Here is an 18,190-nt window from a genome sequence, read left to right on the forward strand (position 1 = left end):
CACACACACACACACACACACAGCTTCATCCACAGTGTATACACACACACACAGCGTCATCAACAGTGTATACACAGACACACACACACAGCTTCATCCACAGTGTATACACACACACACAGCTTCCTCCACAGTGTATACACACACACACAGCTTCATCCACAGTGTACACACACACACACACACACACACACACACAGCTTCATCCACAGTGTACACACACACAGCTTCATCCACAGTGTACACACACACACACACACAGCTTCATCCACAGTGTACACACACACACACACAGCTTCATCCACAGTGTACACACACACACACACGCAGCCTCATCCACAGGGTACACACACACACACACACACACACACACACACACACACACACACAGCTTCATCCACAGTGTACACACACACACACACACACACACACACACACACACAGCTTCATCCACAGTGTACACACACACACACACACACACACAGCTTCATCCACAGTGTACACACACACACACACAAGCTTCATCCATAGTGTACACACACACACACTCACACACACACAGCTTCATCCATAGTGTACGTCACACACACACACACACACAGCTTCATCCACAGTTTACACACACACACACAGCTTCATCCACTGGGTACACACACACAGCTTCATCCACAGGGTACACACACACAGTTTCATGCACAGGGTACACAATGTCAATTTCATACTATGGCATAGCTGTCTCTCTCCTCTTCATACTTTCCTTGTCAATTCATTATCTTATAGCCTACTTTCGGAAAGGTAGGCCTAGGTTTTTTTTTATGTTTTAAAGAAATGAGAAATATTTGCTCTTGTGTCTGACATACACTGGTGGCTTTATTGACTGGAACTTTTGCGGTGGTGTGAGTTTGCTGATTCTCTTTATAGGCCTATTTGTCCATTCACATAGTTTCCTAAAGTAGCCTGTCTGGACTCTCTCTCTAATAAGAATCATATGCTCATGTCATGATTTAATCTGGTTAAAAGGCCTGTTTTCAGTATCTTTAGGCTACGTTACTTCTCTCATTACGGCGTAAAAGCCAAAGGACAAGGACAAATTAGGCGTACATCTTTACTCTGTCATGCTCTAATATTATGTCAATACGAAAATGCGATAGTTCCTCTCCAACCTGGCATTTCTTAATTTGTTATAACCTGAGTAATAATAATGAAATGTCATGATAAAAACAAAGTGTAATGGCTTGTTTCAAATAGGTTTTATTAAGAAGCATATCCATGTAAACAAGTGTATTAACAGAGTTGTAACGTCCCCTTTTTTTTTTTACACTGGGCTTTATAGACCTAAGACAACAGTAACATACATTTAAACAAAATGGACATATTTATTTATTTTTATTTAACCTTTATTTAACTAGGCAAGTCAGTTAAGAACAAATTCTTATTTACAATGACGGCCTAGGAACAGTTCCTAGCTTAGAACGACAGATTTTTACCTTGTCAGGGATTTGATCTAGTAACCTTTTGGTTACTGGCCCAACGCTCTAACCACTAGGCTACCTGCCGCCCCATACCAAAAATACATGAAAAGGGAACGAAAATGAGAAAGCAGTAACCAAATGGCACCCTATTCCCTTTTATAGTGCACTTCTTTCAACTAGGTCCCATAGGAAAGAGGGTGCCATTTGGGAGTCATCTGGTATTTCATCCACAGTGTCACACACACACACACACACACACACACACACACACACACACACACACAGCTTCATCCACAGGGTACACACACACACACACACACACACAGCTTCTTCCACAGTGTACACACACACACACACAGCTTCATCCACAGTGTACACACACACACACACACACACACACACACACACAGCTTCATCCACAGGGTACACACACACACACACACACAGCTTCATCCACAGTGTCACACACACACACACACACACAGCTTCATCCACAGTGTACACACACACACAGCTTCATCCACAGTGTACACACACACACACACACACACACAGCTTCATCCACAGTGTACACACACACACACAGCTACACACACACACACACACAGCTTCATCCACAGGGTACACACACACACACACACACAGCTTCATCCACAGGGTACACACACACACACACACAGCTTCATCCACAGTGTACACACACACACACACAGCTTCATCCACAGTGTACACACACACACACACACACACACACACACACACACACAGCTTCATCCACAGTGTGCACACGCACACACACGCACACACACACACACAGCTTCATTCACAGTGTACACACACACACACACACACACACACACAGCTTCATCCACAGTGTACACACACACACACACACACACACACACAGCTTCATCCACAGTGTACACACACACACACACACACAGCTTCTTCCACAGTGTACACACACACACACAGCTTCATCCACAGTGTACACACAGCTTCATCCACAGTGTACACACACGCGCGCACGCACGCACGCACACACACACAGCTTCATCCACAGGGTACACACACACACACACACACACCTTCATCCACAGTGTACACACACACACACACACAGCTTCTTCCACAGTGTACACACACACACACACACACACTGCTTCATCCACAGTGTACACACACACACACACACACACACACACACACACACACACACACACACACACAGCTTCATCCACAGTGTACACACACACACAGCTTCATCCACAGTGTACACACACACACACACACACACACAGCTTCATCCACAGTGTACACACACACACACACACACACAGCTACACACACACACACACACACACACACACAGCTTCATCCACAGGGTACACACACACACACACACACACACACACAGCTTCATCCACAGTGTACACACACACACAGCTTCATCCACAGTGTACACACACACACACACACACACAGCTTCATCCACAGTGTTCACACACACACACACACAAACAGCTTCATCCACAGTGTACACACACACAACTTCATCCACAGTGTATACACACACACACACACACACACAGCTTCATCCACATTGTACACACACACAGCTTCATCCACAGTGTACACACACACACACACACACACACACACACACACACACACACACAGCTTCATCCATAGTGTACACACACACACACACAGCTTCATCCACAGTGTACACACACACACACACACACACACACACAGAGCTTCATCCACAGTGTATACACACACACACAGCTTCATCCACAGTTTATACACACACACACACACACACACACACACACACACACACACACACACACACACAGCTTCATCCACAGTGTACACACACACACGGCTTCATCCACAGTGTACACACACACACACACAGCTTCATCCACAGTGTACACACACACACACAGCTACACACACACACACACACACACACAGCTTCATCCACAGGGTACACACACACACACACACACACACACACAGCTTCATCCACAGGGTACACACACACACACACACAGCTTCATCCACAGTGTACACACACACACACACAGCTTCATCCACAGTGTACACACACACACACACACACACACACACACACACACAGCTTCATCCACAGTGTGCACACGCACACACACGCACACACACACACACAGCTTCATTCACAGTGTACACACACACACACACACACACACACACACAGCTTCATCCACAGTGTACACACACACACACACACACACACACACACAGCTTCATCCACAGTGTACACACACACACACACACACAGCTTCTTCCACAGTGTACACACACACACACAGCTTCATCCACAGTGTACACACAGCTTCATCCACAGTGTACACACACGCGCGCACGCACGCACGCACACACACACAGCTTCATCCACAGGGTACACACACACACACACACACACCTTCATCCACAGTGTACACACACACACACACACAGCTTCTTCCACAGTGTACACACACACACACACACACACTGCTTCATCCACAGTGTACACACACACACACACACACACACACACACACACACACACACACACACACACACACACACACACACACACACACACACACACACACACACACAGCTTCATCCACAGTGTACACACACACACAGCTTCATCCACAGTGTACACACACACACACACACACACACAGCTTCATCCACAGTGTACACACACACACACACACACACAGCTACACACACACACACACACACACACACACACACAGCTTCATCCACAGGGTACACACACACACACACACACACACACACACACACACACACAGCTTCATCCACAGTGTACACACACACACAGCTTCATCCACAGTGTACACACACACACACACACACACACAGCTTCATCCACAGTGTTCACACACACACACACACAAACAGCTTCATCCACAGTGTACACACACACAGCTTCATCCACAGTGTATACACACACACACACACACACACAGCTTCATCCACATTGTACACACACACAGCTTCATCCACAGTGTACACACACACACACACACACACACACACACACACACACACACACACACACACACACACACACAGCTTCATCCATAGTGTACACACACACACACACAGCTTCATCCACATTGTACACACACACACACACACACACACACACACACACAGAGCTTCATCCACAGTGTATACACACACACACAGCTTCATCCACAGTTTATACACACACACACACACACACACACACACACACACAGCTTCATCCACAGTGTACACACACACACGGCTTCATCCACAGTGTACACACACACACACACAGCTTCATCCACAGTGTACACACACACACACACAGCTTCATCCACAGTGTATACACACACACACAGCTTCATCAACAGTGTATACACAGACACACACACACAGCTTCATCCACAGTGTATACACACACACACAGCTTCCTCCACAGTGTATACACACACACACACAGCTTCATCCACAGTGTACACACACACACACACACACACACACACACAGCTTCATCCACAGTGTACACACACACAGCTTCATCCACAGTGTACACACACACACACACACACAGCTTCATCCACAGTGTACACACACACACACACAGCTTCATCCACAGTGTACACACACACACACGCAGCCTCATCCACAGGGTACACACACACACACACACACACACACACACACACACACACACAGCTTCATCCACAGTGTACACACACACACACACACACACACACACACACACACACACACACAGCTTCATCCACAGTGTACACACACACACAGCTTCATCCACAGTGTACACACACACACACACACACACACAGCTTCATCCACAGTGTACACACACACACACAGCTACACACACACACACACACACACACAGCTTCATCCACAGGGTACACACACACACACACACACAGCTTCATCCACAGGGTACACACACACACACACACAGCTTCATCCACAGTGTACACACACACACACACAGCTTCATCCACAGTGTACACACACACACACACACACACACACACACACACAGCTTCATCCACAGTGTGCACACGCACACACACGCACACACACACACACAGCTTCATTCACAGTGTACACACACACACACACACACACACACACACACACAGCTTCATCCACAGTGTACACACACACACACACACACACACACAGCTTCATCCACAGTGTACACACACACACACACACACAGCTTCTTCCACAGTGTACACACACACACACAGCTTCATCCACAGTGTACACACAGCTTCATCCACAGTGTACACACACGCGCGCACGCACGCACGCACACACACACAGCTTCATCCACAGGGTACACACACACACACACACACACACCTTCATCCACAGTGTACACACACACACACACACAGCTTCTTCCACAGTGTACACACACACACACACACACACTGCTTCATCCACAGTGTACACACACACACACACACACACACACACACACACACACACACACACACACACACACAGCTTCATCCACAGTGTACACACACACACACAGCTTCATCCACAGTGTACACACACACACACACACACACACAGCTTCATCCACAGTGTACACACACACACACACACACACAGCTACACACACACACACACACACACACACACAGCTTCATCCACAGGGTACACACACACACACACACACAGCTTCATCCACAGGGTACACACACACACACACACACACACACACACACACACAGCTTCATCCACAGTGTACACACACACACACACAGCTTCATCCACAGTGTACACACACACACACACACACACACACACAGCTTCATCCACAGTGTGCACACGCACACACACGCACACACACACACACACACAGCTTCATCCACAGTGTACACACACACACACACACACACAGCTTCATCCACAGTGTACACACACACACACACACACACACACAGCTTCTTCCACAGTGTACACACACACACACAGCTTCATCCACAGTGTACACACAGCTTCATCCACAGTGTACACACACACGCGCGCACGCACGCACGCACACACACACAGCTTCATCCACAGGGTACACACACACACACACCTTCATCCACAGTGTACACACACACACACACACACACAGCTTCTTCCACAGTGTACACACACACACACACACACAGCTTCTTCCACAGTGTACACACACACACACACACACACAGCTTCATCCACAGTGTACACACACACACACACACACAGCTTCATCCACAGTGTACACACACACACACACACACACAGCTTCATCCACAGTGTACACACACACACACACACACAGCTTCATCCACAGTGTTCACACACACACACACACACAAACAGCTTCATCCACAGTGTACACACACACACACACACAGCTTCATCCACAGTGTATACACACACACACACACAGCTTCATCCACAGTGTACACACACACAGCTTCATCCACAGTGTACACACACACACACACACACACACACACACACACACACACACACACACACACACACAGCTTCATCCATAGTGTACACACACACACAGCTTCATCCATAGTGTACACACACACACAGCTTCATCCACAGTGTACACACACACACACACACAGCTTCATCCACAGTGTACACACACACACACACACACCGCTTCATCCACAGTGTATACACACACACACACGGCTTCATCCACAGTGTACACACACACACACAGCTTCATCCACAGTGTACACACACACACACACAGCTTCATCCACAGTGTATACACACACACACACACACACACAGCTTCATCCACAGTGTATACACACACACACAGCGTCATCAACAGTGTATACACAGACACACACACACAGCTTCATCCACAGTGTATACACACACACACAGCTTCCTCCACAGTGTATACACACACACAGCTTCATCCACAGTGTACACACACACACACACACACACACACAGCTTCATCCACAGTGTACACACACACACACACACACACAGCTACACACACACACACACACACACACACACAGCTTCATCCACAGGGTACACACACACACACACACACAGCTTCATCCACAGGGTACACACACACACACACACACACACACACACACACACACAGCTTCATCCACAGTGTACACACACACACACACAGCTTCATCCACAGTGTACACACACACACACACACACACACACACAGCTTCATCCACAGTGTGCACACGCACACACACGCACACACACACACACACACAGCTTCATCCACAGTGTACACACACACACACACACACACAGCTTCATCCACAGTGTACACACACACACACACACACACAGCTTCTTCCACAGTGTACACACACACACACAGCTTCATCCACAGTGTACACACAGCTTCATCCACAGTGTACACACACACGCGCGCACGCACGCACGCACACACACACAGCTTCATCCACAGGGTACACACACACACACACCTTCATCCACAGTGTACACACACACACACACACACACAGCTTCTTCCACAGTGTACACACACACACACACACACAGCTTCTTCCACAGTGTACACACACACACACACACACACAGCTTCATCCACAGTGTACACACACACACACACACACAGCTTCATCCACAGTGTACACACACACACACACACACACAGCTTCATCCACAGTGTACACACACACACACACACACAGCTTCATCCACAGTGTTCACACACACACACACACACACAAACAGCTTCATCCACAGTGTACACACACACACACACACAGCTTCATCCACAGTGTATACACACACACACACACAGCTTCATCCACAGTGTACACACACACAGCTTCATCCACAGTACACACACACACACACACACACACACACACACACACACACAGCTTCATCCATAGTGTACACACACACACAGCTTCATCCATAGTGTACACACACACACAGCTTCATCCACAGTGTACACACACACACACACACAGCTTCATCCACAGTGTACACACACACACACACACACCGCTTCATCCACAGTGTATACACACACACACACGGCTTCATCCACAGTGTACACACACACACACAGCTTCATCCACAGTGTACACACACACACACACAGCTTCATCCACAGTGTATACACACACACACACACACACACAGCTTCATCCACAGTGTATACACACACACACAGCGTCATCAACAGTGTATACACAGACACACACACACAGCTTCATCCACAGTGTATACACACACACACAGCTTCCTCCACAGTGTATACACACACACACAGCTTCATCCACAGTGTACACACACACACACACAGCTTCATCCACAGTGTACACACACACACACACAGCTTCATCCACAGTGTACACACACACACACACACACGCAGCCTCATCCACAGGGTACACACACACACACACACACACACACACACACACACACACACACACACACACACACACACACACACAGCTTCATCCACAGTGTACACACACACACACACACACACACACACACACACACACACACACACACACACAGCTTCATCCACAGTGTACACACGCACACACAGCTTCATCCATAGTGTACACACACACACACACACACACACACACACACACACACACACACACACACACAGCTTCATCCATAGTGTACACACACACACACACACAGCTTCATCCACAGTGTACACACACACAGCTTCATCCACAGTTTACACACACACACACAGCTTCATCCACTGGGTACACACACACAGCTTCATCCACAGGGTACACACACACAGTTTCATGCACAGGGTACACAATGTCAATTTCATACTATGGCATAGCTGTCTCTCTCCTCTTCATACTTTCCTTGTCAATTCATTATCTTATAGCCTACTTTCGGAAAGGTAGGCCTAGGTTTTTTTTTATGTTTTAAAGAAATGAGAAATATTTGCTCTTGTGTCTGACATACACTGGTGGCTTTATTGACTGGAACTTTTGCGGTGGTGTGAGTTTGCTGATTCTCTTTATAGGCCTATTTGTCCATTCACATAGTTTCCTAAAGTAGCCTGTCTGGACTCTCTCTCTAATAAGAATCATATGCTCATGTCATGATTTAATCTGGTTAAAAGGCCTGTTTTCAGTATCTTTAGGCTACGTTACTTCTCTCATTACGGCGTAAAAGCCAAAGGACAAGGACAAATTAGGCGTACATCTTTACTCTGTCATGCTCTAATATTATGTCAATACGAAAATGCGATAGTTCCTCTCCAACCTGGCATTTCTTAATTTGTTATAACCTGAGTAATAATAATGAAATGTCATGATAAAAACAAAGTGTAATGGCTTGTTTCAAATAGGTTTTATTAAGAAGCATATCCATGTAAACAAGTGTATTAACAGAGTTGTAACGTCCCCTTTTTTTTTTTACACTGGGCTTTATAGACCTAAGACAACAGTAACATACATTTAAACAAAATGGACATATTTATTTATTTTTATTTAACCTTTATTTAACTAGGCAAGTCAGTTAAGAACAAATTCTTATTTACAATGACGGCCTAGGAACAGTTCCTAGCTTAGAACGACAGATTTTTACCTTGTCAGGGATTTGATCTAGTAACCTTTTGGTTACTGGCCCAACGCTCTAACCACTAGGCTACCTGCCGCCCCATACCAAAAATACATGAAAAGGGAACGAAAATGAGAAAGCAGTAACCAAATGGCACCCTATTCCCTTTTATAGTGCACTTCTTTCAACTAGGTCCCATAGGAAAGAGGGTGCCATTTGGGAGTTATCTGGTATTTGTTATCCTTCGTGTTCTATGAGTCGTAGTTAATGGCCAGTGGTCTGGTTTGGCTAACTCGATGTTAAAAAGGTTTTTCTCCAAACTGTTGGTTGGAGAAACACTTTATTTAAAACATGTATCCAATTTCTCCTCTCAGGAGTTGGACCAGCAGAAGTACATCTACACCAAGGGTTGTGTGGGCCAGTTTGAGAGGTGGCTTCAGGACAACCTGATCATTGTAGCTGGGATCTTTGTGGGCATTGCACTTTTACAGGTAAGGAGGACGCCCAGAGACATTTATTGAACAAATGTATATTTAAAGAGTCAGCTTTTGTGTGAATCAGATAAATAATGTCTGCATTTGAAGTCACCATCATGGCTGGAAGACAGGGTTTCTGTTAGCCGCCAATTACCGACTTTTGGCCCCAAAACATTATATGAAAAGCAGATAAATAAAACTGTTGCCGGCCAAAATGACCTGACAAAAGAAATCCCCAAATAATACTTTTTATTATTTTATGGAAATACCAGTCGATGGAAATATATTTGACCATCTTGCTTATTAGTCTATAGGTTAATATGAATCATTTATTGGAATTAAATTGGCCTGTGTGTATTTTTGTTAGTTTTCTTGTATATTATTTGTTGACTTGTCCTTTTACGGGGTGAGTTTGCTGATTCTCTCTATAGACCAATACAGTGCATTCAGAAAGTATTCAGACCCCTTGACTTTTTCCACATTTTGTTATGTTACAGCCTTATTCTAAAATGGATTAAATAGAACATTGTCCTCATCGATCTACACACAATACCCCGTAATGACAAAGCGAAAACAGGTTTTTGTGCTCTGACATGCACTGTCAACTGTGGGACCTTATATAGACAGGTGTGTGCCTTTCCAAATCATGTCCAATCAATTGAATTTCCCACAGGTGGACTCCAATCAAGTTGTAGAAACGTCTCAAGGATGATCAATTTCGAGTCTCATAGCGAAAGGTCTAAATTCTTATGTAAATAAGGTATTTTTAATCAATTTGCAAAAACTTCTAACCTCTTTTCGCTTTCTCATTATGGAGTATTGTGATGTCATTATGGAGTATTGTGATGCCATTATGGAGTATTGTGTGTAAATTGATGAGGGGAAAAAAACTGTTGAATCATTTTTAGAATAAGGCTGTAAAGCCAGAAAAATGTGTAAAAAATGAAGGGGTCTGAATACTTTCAGTCAAAAGAATACTTACAGTACCAGTCAAAAGTTTGGACACACCTATTCATTCCAGGGTTTTTATTTATTTGTACTATTTTCTACATTGTAAAATAATAATGAAGACATCAAAACAATGAAATAACACATATGGAATCATGGTGTGACCAAAAAAAGTGTTAAACAAATCAACATATATTTGAGATTCTTCAAAGTAGCCACCATTTGCCTTGATGACAGCGTTGCACACTCTTGCTGACCAATAAGGAGACGTCTATGAGCTTGTGATTTGAAACAATCCACAGCTATTTTTTTAAAACAAGCTGTTGATCCTCGATTTTTTGGGGGTCCGGAAGTGTTGTGAATGATTTTGTTTCTTTCTGCATAGACAGTCGTAATGATATCATTTTGGCCAATGTATTTCCATTTACTTCCCTATTGGATCCACCGCTCTGCCATTTTCTCCTGTTCTATTGGTTTTCATACCAACTTTCTTTCGTCGTCCAGAAGCCAAAAGCACAATCCTGGTCATATTAACAACCCGTCCTAGTTGTTGCCTGTTAACAACCCGTCCTAGTTGTTGCCAGTTAATAACAACCCGTCCTAGTTGTTGCCTGTTAATAACAACCCGTCCTAGTTGTTGCCTGGTAACAACCCGTCCTAGTTGTTGCCTGGTAACAACCCGTCCTAGTTGTTGCCTGGTAACAATCCGTCCTAGTTGTTGCCTGGTGGTAATAACCCGTCCTAGTTGTTGCCTGGTGGTAACAACCCGTCCTAGTTGTTGCCTGGTGGTAACAACCCGTCCTAGTTGTTGCCTGGTGGTAACAACCCGTCCTAGTTGTTGCCTGGTAGTAACAACCCGTCCTGGTTGTTGCCTGGTAGTAACAACCCGTCCTGGTTGTTGCCTGGTAGTAACAACCCGTCCTGGTTGTTGCCTGGTGGTAACAACCCGTCCTGGTTGTTGCCTGTTGGTAACAACCCGTCCTGGTTGTTGCCTGTTGGTAACAACCCGTCCTGGTTGTTGCCTGTTGGTAACAACCCGTCCTGGTTGTTGCCTGTTGGTAACAACCCGTCCTGGTTGTTGCCTGTTGGTAACAACCCGTCCTGGTTGTTGCCTGTTGGTAACAACCCGTCCTGGTTGTTGCCTGTTGGTAACAACCCGTCCTGGTTGCTGCCTGGTGGTAACAACCCGTCCTGGTTGCTGCCTGGTAATAACAACCCGTCCTGGTTGCTGCCTGGTAATAACAACCCGTCCTGGTTGCTGCCTGGTAATAACAACCCGTCCTGGTTGTTGTAACAACCCGTCCTGGTTGTTGTAACAACCCGTCCTGGTTGTTGCCTGTTGGTAACAACCCGTCCTGGTTGTTGCCTGTTGGTAACAACCAGGACGGGTTGTTGCATGTTGGTAACAACCAGGACGGGTTGTTGCCTGTTAACAACCCGTCCTAGTTGTTGCCTCAGAGATTTCTATCTCTGTCACATATGGAACCTCTATCAGGTGTGCTGTTTAGAATGCTGTTTTCCCTCGAATATCATTTTGGCAAATGTTTGAAAATGACGTTTTATTGGGCTGCTTCATTACATCATTTGCATATTCTCTTAAGAGCCATTACCATAATCTAAATGTGATTTTTCTGGCACTGTGGTTGGACGCCCTAATGGGTTATGCACCCAATGCATATGGGTCCGGTAAATTTCTCAAATGGCCGTTAAATTAAATTCTTCTCGGTCATGTTGTCCTGCACCACATTTTCCTAATGGAAACCCTGCTTGGAGTGTGTATTTAGTTTGAGACTGCCATCTGCTGGCGAGAATCATGATTACATCCTTTTCCTTGTGTGTCATTCTAAATTAGATGTCAGTTAGCTTTATGTCAGAGTCTTGCAGAGAGGAAATGTTTAGTTAGCTAACCTGTGATGTCATTTCCTGTTTAGATATTTGGGATCTGCCTGGCTCAGAACCTGGTGAGTGACGTCAAGGCCGTGAAGGCCAACTGGTGATGCCAGGACCCTGGGGGGAGGGAGTACTCTGTCCTTTGACCCCCAACATCCAGCTCACCTCCCACTGAACCGCTGAGAGGTGAAAACACAAAGAGCTGTATACCTCTGGACCTGCCAAGCTGAGAGGTGAAAACACAAAGAGCTGTTTACCTCTGGACCTGCCAGGCTGAGAGGTGAAAACACAAAGAGCTGTATACTTCTGGACCTGCCAGGCTGAGAGGTGAAAACACAAAGAGCTGTTTACCTCTGGACCTGCCAGGCTGAGAGGTGAAAACACAAAGAGCTGTTTACTTCTGGACCTGCCAGGCTGAGAGGTGAAAACACAAAGAGCTGTTTACTTCTGGTCCTGCTGGGCTCGGTAGCTACAACACAAAACATAAGTTACTGTCCCAAACTCACACACACTCACATACTGTTTATTATCACGCTGGCCTGGGGACTTACACACACACAGAAGTACACATACACATGGACACACAGGGGACTCCTGTGGATGTCTAGCTCAACTGATCTGACTTGAGAAACTGGACTCTTTGTTATTTACACTTTAATTCCACTGGGTGTGTTTACCTGCTCCAGGAAGATGCACCCATTGGCTGGGGAGACGAATAGAAAGACTAATAAACAGATAGAGGACCTGGGTGAAAGCTGAGAAGAGGATGAAAGGAGAGATACAACTCTTCTTTTTATTCGGTCACATATAGTCTATTTCACCTGGTGTCACCTCCACCCTACTACCACTAAGATTTCAAAACAGCCCTTCAGAAAGGCCTTCCAGGGCTGCTTGTTAGATACCTACTATCCCACTTGTACAGCCTTTTTGTTTTCTGTACAATATAGAGTGGGCTGCTGACTGACCTACTGGCTGGCTGACAGGATGGCATTTATTCCGTTATACTATGACCACTGAAAGACATTAAGCTCTCTTCATGTTAGGGTAAAATTCAGAAAATTCACAAGAGGGCAAGTCTGGAGTTAGCAAGGCCTTGCTACGGATGCATGTCTTTAACCAGCTGTTTTTGAACAGCATGTTTTAACATTAAATATATAATTATTTTCTTCTGTCCGTCGATGTTTTGAGTTTAATCAAACAGACAGACATATGGAGAGAGGATTTTTCTCTCCCAGCATCCCTGAAGCACAGGGGATAGTAGGCTCGGGGCCTTTTACTTGATCTAACCTTTAACCTTATACTAACGTTAAATCTACGTTGTACTGACGTCGAGTCTACGTTGTACTGACGTCGAGTCTACGTTGTACTGACGTCGAGTCTACGTTGTACTGACGTCGAGTCTACGTTGTGCTGACGTCGAGTCTACGTTGTGTTGACGTCGAGTCTACGTTGTACTGACGTCGGTCTGATACGTTTATCCTGTCTCTTCTGGTCTCCACTACCTTTGGAAGCTTGAATTACATGACACCCTAGTTGTTATTCTGATCTGTCTGACCTGTTTTATGGATTTTTACTTTTCTCCTTTCTTCGTTTTTTCTCCTAGTGTTTGTCTGTCTGTTTTAGTTGGACTGGTTTTTAACTTGTTTGTATTGACTAACAAATACTTGTTTAATATCTTCATATATAAATAGTAACACATTTTCTCAATATAACATGAATGCTGCTTTATCATTGTAACTTCTTAGAGGATTGATATTAGTAAGTAGACTTTCCGGTACATTTCCCATGTTTCCCAGAAATCCTGGTTGTATGATTCTGTATTTCCTGTTTATTCCTTCCTGATTTCTGGGAACTCTTTCACAACCAGGATTTCTGGAAATCTGGGAATTTGTGGAAAAGTTAACAAAAATGTTTCAACTCTATTAGTATGTTATTTGTAACCAGGTCTAAAGCTTACATGGTGAAATGAAAATGAATGCCATATTATTATTCTGATCTTTATTATAACAGATAAAGTGGTGGTCGTGCCATATTAGTGTTTTTCTACTTGCGTATTACCTTGTCAATACAGAGTTTACACTTTCAGCATACCAGTACATTTTAAGCACATTATCAGATTTGTAGCAGTATATGGTTTGAATTTAATTGAATTTAATTGTATTTATTGGGATTTGGGATTTACATTTTTTGTCTGGCATGAAGACATTCCCTGCAGCTTTCGTCTGACCGCCCCCAAAAAATGTCAGCTCTTGTACACAGTTATTTCTCCAATCGTTAACATCCCTTAGATATATACCTTACCACTGTCTCGCTCTTCCTGTGTAACTCCTCTTGGGGAAATCCTTCCTGGTTGGGCTGCTGTTGTAATAACAGGCTTGATTCTAGCTGTATTATCATTTACTTCCCTGCTTGTCAGAGAACTCAATGTCCCACTCTTTAATGCTGTAGTTCAGCAGTATGGGCTCTGGGTGTTTGTAACGACCGCTTTACTGTCGTTCGTCAAGTAGCCTTGAACGATGGTTTGCCTGAATATGAGAGATACCAGTTAGTGTGTCAGGCCAGGTTTTTATGCAAAAAAAAAAGAAAGATTATTCTGACGTTAGAACAGGATATTTGTTTTAAAGGTCCAGTTCTGCTGTTTTTATCTCTTGTCAAATAAGTTCTGGGTATCAAATAAATACCTTACTGTGATTTGTTTTTTATTAAAATTGTAAAAAAAAAAAAAAGATGTGTGTGTGTGTATATATATATATATATATAGTCAAAAATAGTGGACTATATAGGGATTAGGGTGCTATTTCGGACACATTTCTCTCCCTAAGATAGATGACATCATTCCAGAGGGGGGAAAGAGCCTCCTGCATATCATGAATGTATACGTATGGATGAATCTCAATTGTATTTCCTTCCATACTCTCTCCTTGCCTCCTTCTCCAGTCAAAACACATTGAAGGAGGAGTTCCAAGGGGAAGATTGAGATTCACCCTGTCTGTTACTGTTTGTTACTAAGACCTGTTCCAATGCATTTCACCCTACCATGTCATCACTACCTTTTAGCAGTGCAATGAAAACACATCTGATGTGAAAATAAGAAATGTGATTTTTTTTTTAACTAAGATCTAGTTTTAGCATTATTTCATATTTTGTACATGAAATCAAATAGTTACATTCCATTTTCAGGTATTTGGTTTACTTCCTGTTTTACTTCCTGTGTACTTCCTGTGTATGTGCATTGTCATCTCAGAAAAAAAGGAATCTGCAAAATATATATATATATTTTTTAACATTGACACATCGCTTCATAAACGATTTGCTAGATTTCAAAGCACATCTGTACTGTAGGTCTACCCAAGTTCCTGCTGTCAGCTACAATCTTCTTCTCATTGATAATACTGATCTATTATAGAGACACAACATTGTCTCCGTGTTGTAGGTTCACATCATACATGTGCATTTATCAATGATTTCTAATACATACTGGTGTCTGGTGTTTCACAGAACATGACTGAAGTATTTCTCTGTTTTTATCAAATGAAAAGTATGTCTGTGGTTACTTACTGTTGTCATTAACTAACCTGTTTGGTGGGGGTTTAAAAAAAAAAAGAAGAAGTTTTATTTGTATTTTTATCTCAAAGCCTTTAAGATATTTTCTTTATGTTCCCCACATTGCTTGTACATTTCCAGAGTCTACCTCATTTTCTTTAGAGAGGTGTTCTTTTAAAAAAAGCTAGTGGTTTGGATTTGTACCGTCGCCTGTCAGAAAGACGCTGAGAGGTGTAAGGAATCTCAACTGTTTGTTAAAACCTATAAGAGCGTCATGACAGAAAGACGACAGTAAGGTCCATAAGTTACAACATGCAGGTGTTTTTCTAGGGTTATTTCTACTTTCTGAGGACGAGCTACATGACAGAATAGTGATTTAAGGTTCATTGGTCAAAATGTTTTGACATGGTTTGTTCCTGGTCTTGAAATGGTCTTGTGTAATATCTACCACCGCAGTGACAGTACCATGCCTGTCATAGCCATTCCCCTTTTAAGATGATTCCAAATTATATTTGTCTTCTTTATTATTATTTTAGAAAATGTAACATTCTTATTGTAGCATTTGTGTTTTGTTTTTTTTTGAGAGAGAGAAATTTTGAAAAATGTTATTTCTCTCAATTTCTTGAATTCCATTTTGTTATTAATACAGCTGGAATGTAAAAAAAAAATAACATAAATAAAAAATGATATTAGCCCTTACATACCTCTAAAAGTGATTCATTTTATTTTAAATGTTTTGATTGTCATTACGTTAACGTCTTAAAGGATAGTATTGCAAAGAAATGCTGATAACGAGTTAGATGCCTTTTTTGATTGGGGGACATGGTCTGTTACACACTGTACATTGTGTTAGAAATATACTTATTTTTCAGACTAAATAAAAAGGATTTATGAAAATCATCAGGCCTCCAATTGCTAGTTTGGATGCGTCAACATAAAATGTCTGTCTAAAGTCTTGACCAGACTGTTGGTTTCATTTGAAATGTCATAGCTGTGCCACTAGTAAAGAATTACCTCTGCTCATCTGATGTTGTACTGTATGCGTGCGTCATGTCTCTTGAGTAGGAGTGCTGATCTAGGACCATGTCCTCCCTTCCCCGGTCATTTAATCTGATCAGGTGGAACTGTTCCTGAATCAGGAGGCTGATGTTAGTAAAGGGTTTTATAAGGTGAAACTATGACACTTGCAGACTT

The 18,190-nt window shown here is 43.7% G+C and overlaps 1 protein-coding gene across 1 annotated transcript in view; it reads left to right on the forward strand.

The window, feature by feature from the left end:
* The window catches only part of tspan17 (tetraspanin 17), a 60,615-nt gene extending 42,719 nt beyond the window's left edge, over nt 1-17,896 (forward strand). Inside the window, exons 7-8 of the mRNA XM_045724256.2 lie at nt 10,514-10,630; nt 13,495-17,896. Coding sequence (XP_045580212.1) covers nt 10,514-10,630; nt 13,495-13,560 — 183 coding nt within the window. The 3' untranslated portion in view covers nt 13,561-17,896. The remainder of the gene's footprint in view (nt 1-10,513; nt 10,631-13,494) is intronic.
* The last annotated feature ends 294 nt before the right edge of the window (nt 17,897-18,190 follow it).

The sequence above is a fragment of the Salmo salar genome, chromosome 09 (assembly GCF_965601325.2).
Source record: "Salmo salar chromosome 09, fSalSal1, whole genome shotgun sequence".
In the NCBI taxonomy this organism is placed as follows: Eukaryota; Metazoa; Chordata; class Actinopteri; order Salmoniformes; family Salmonidae; genus Salmo; species Salmo salar.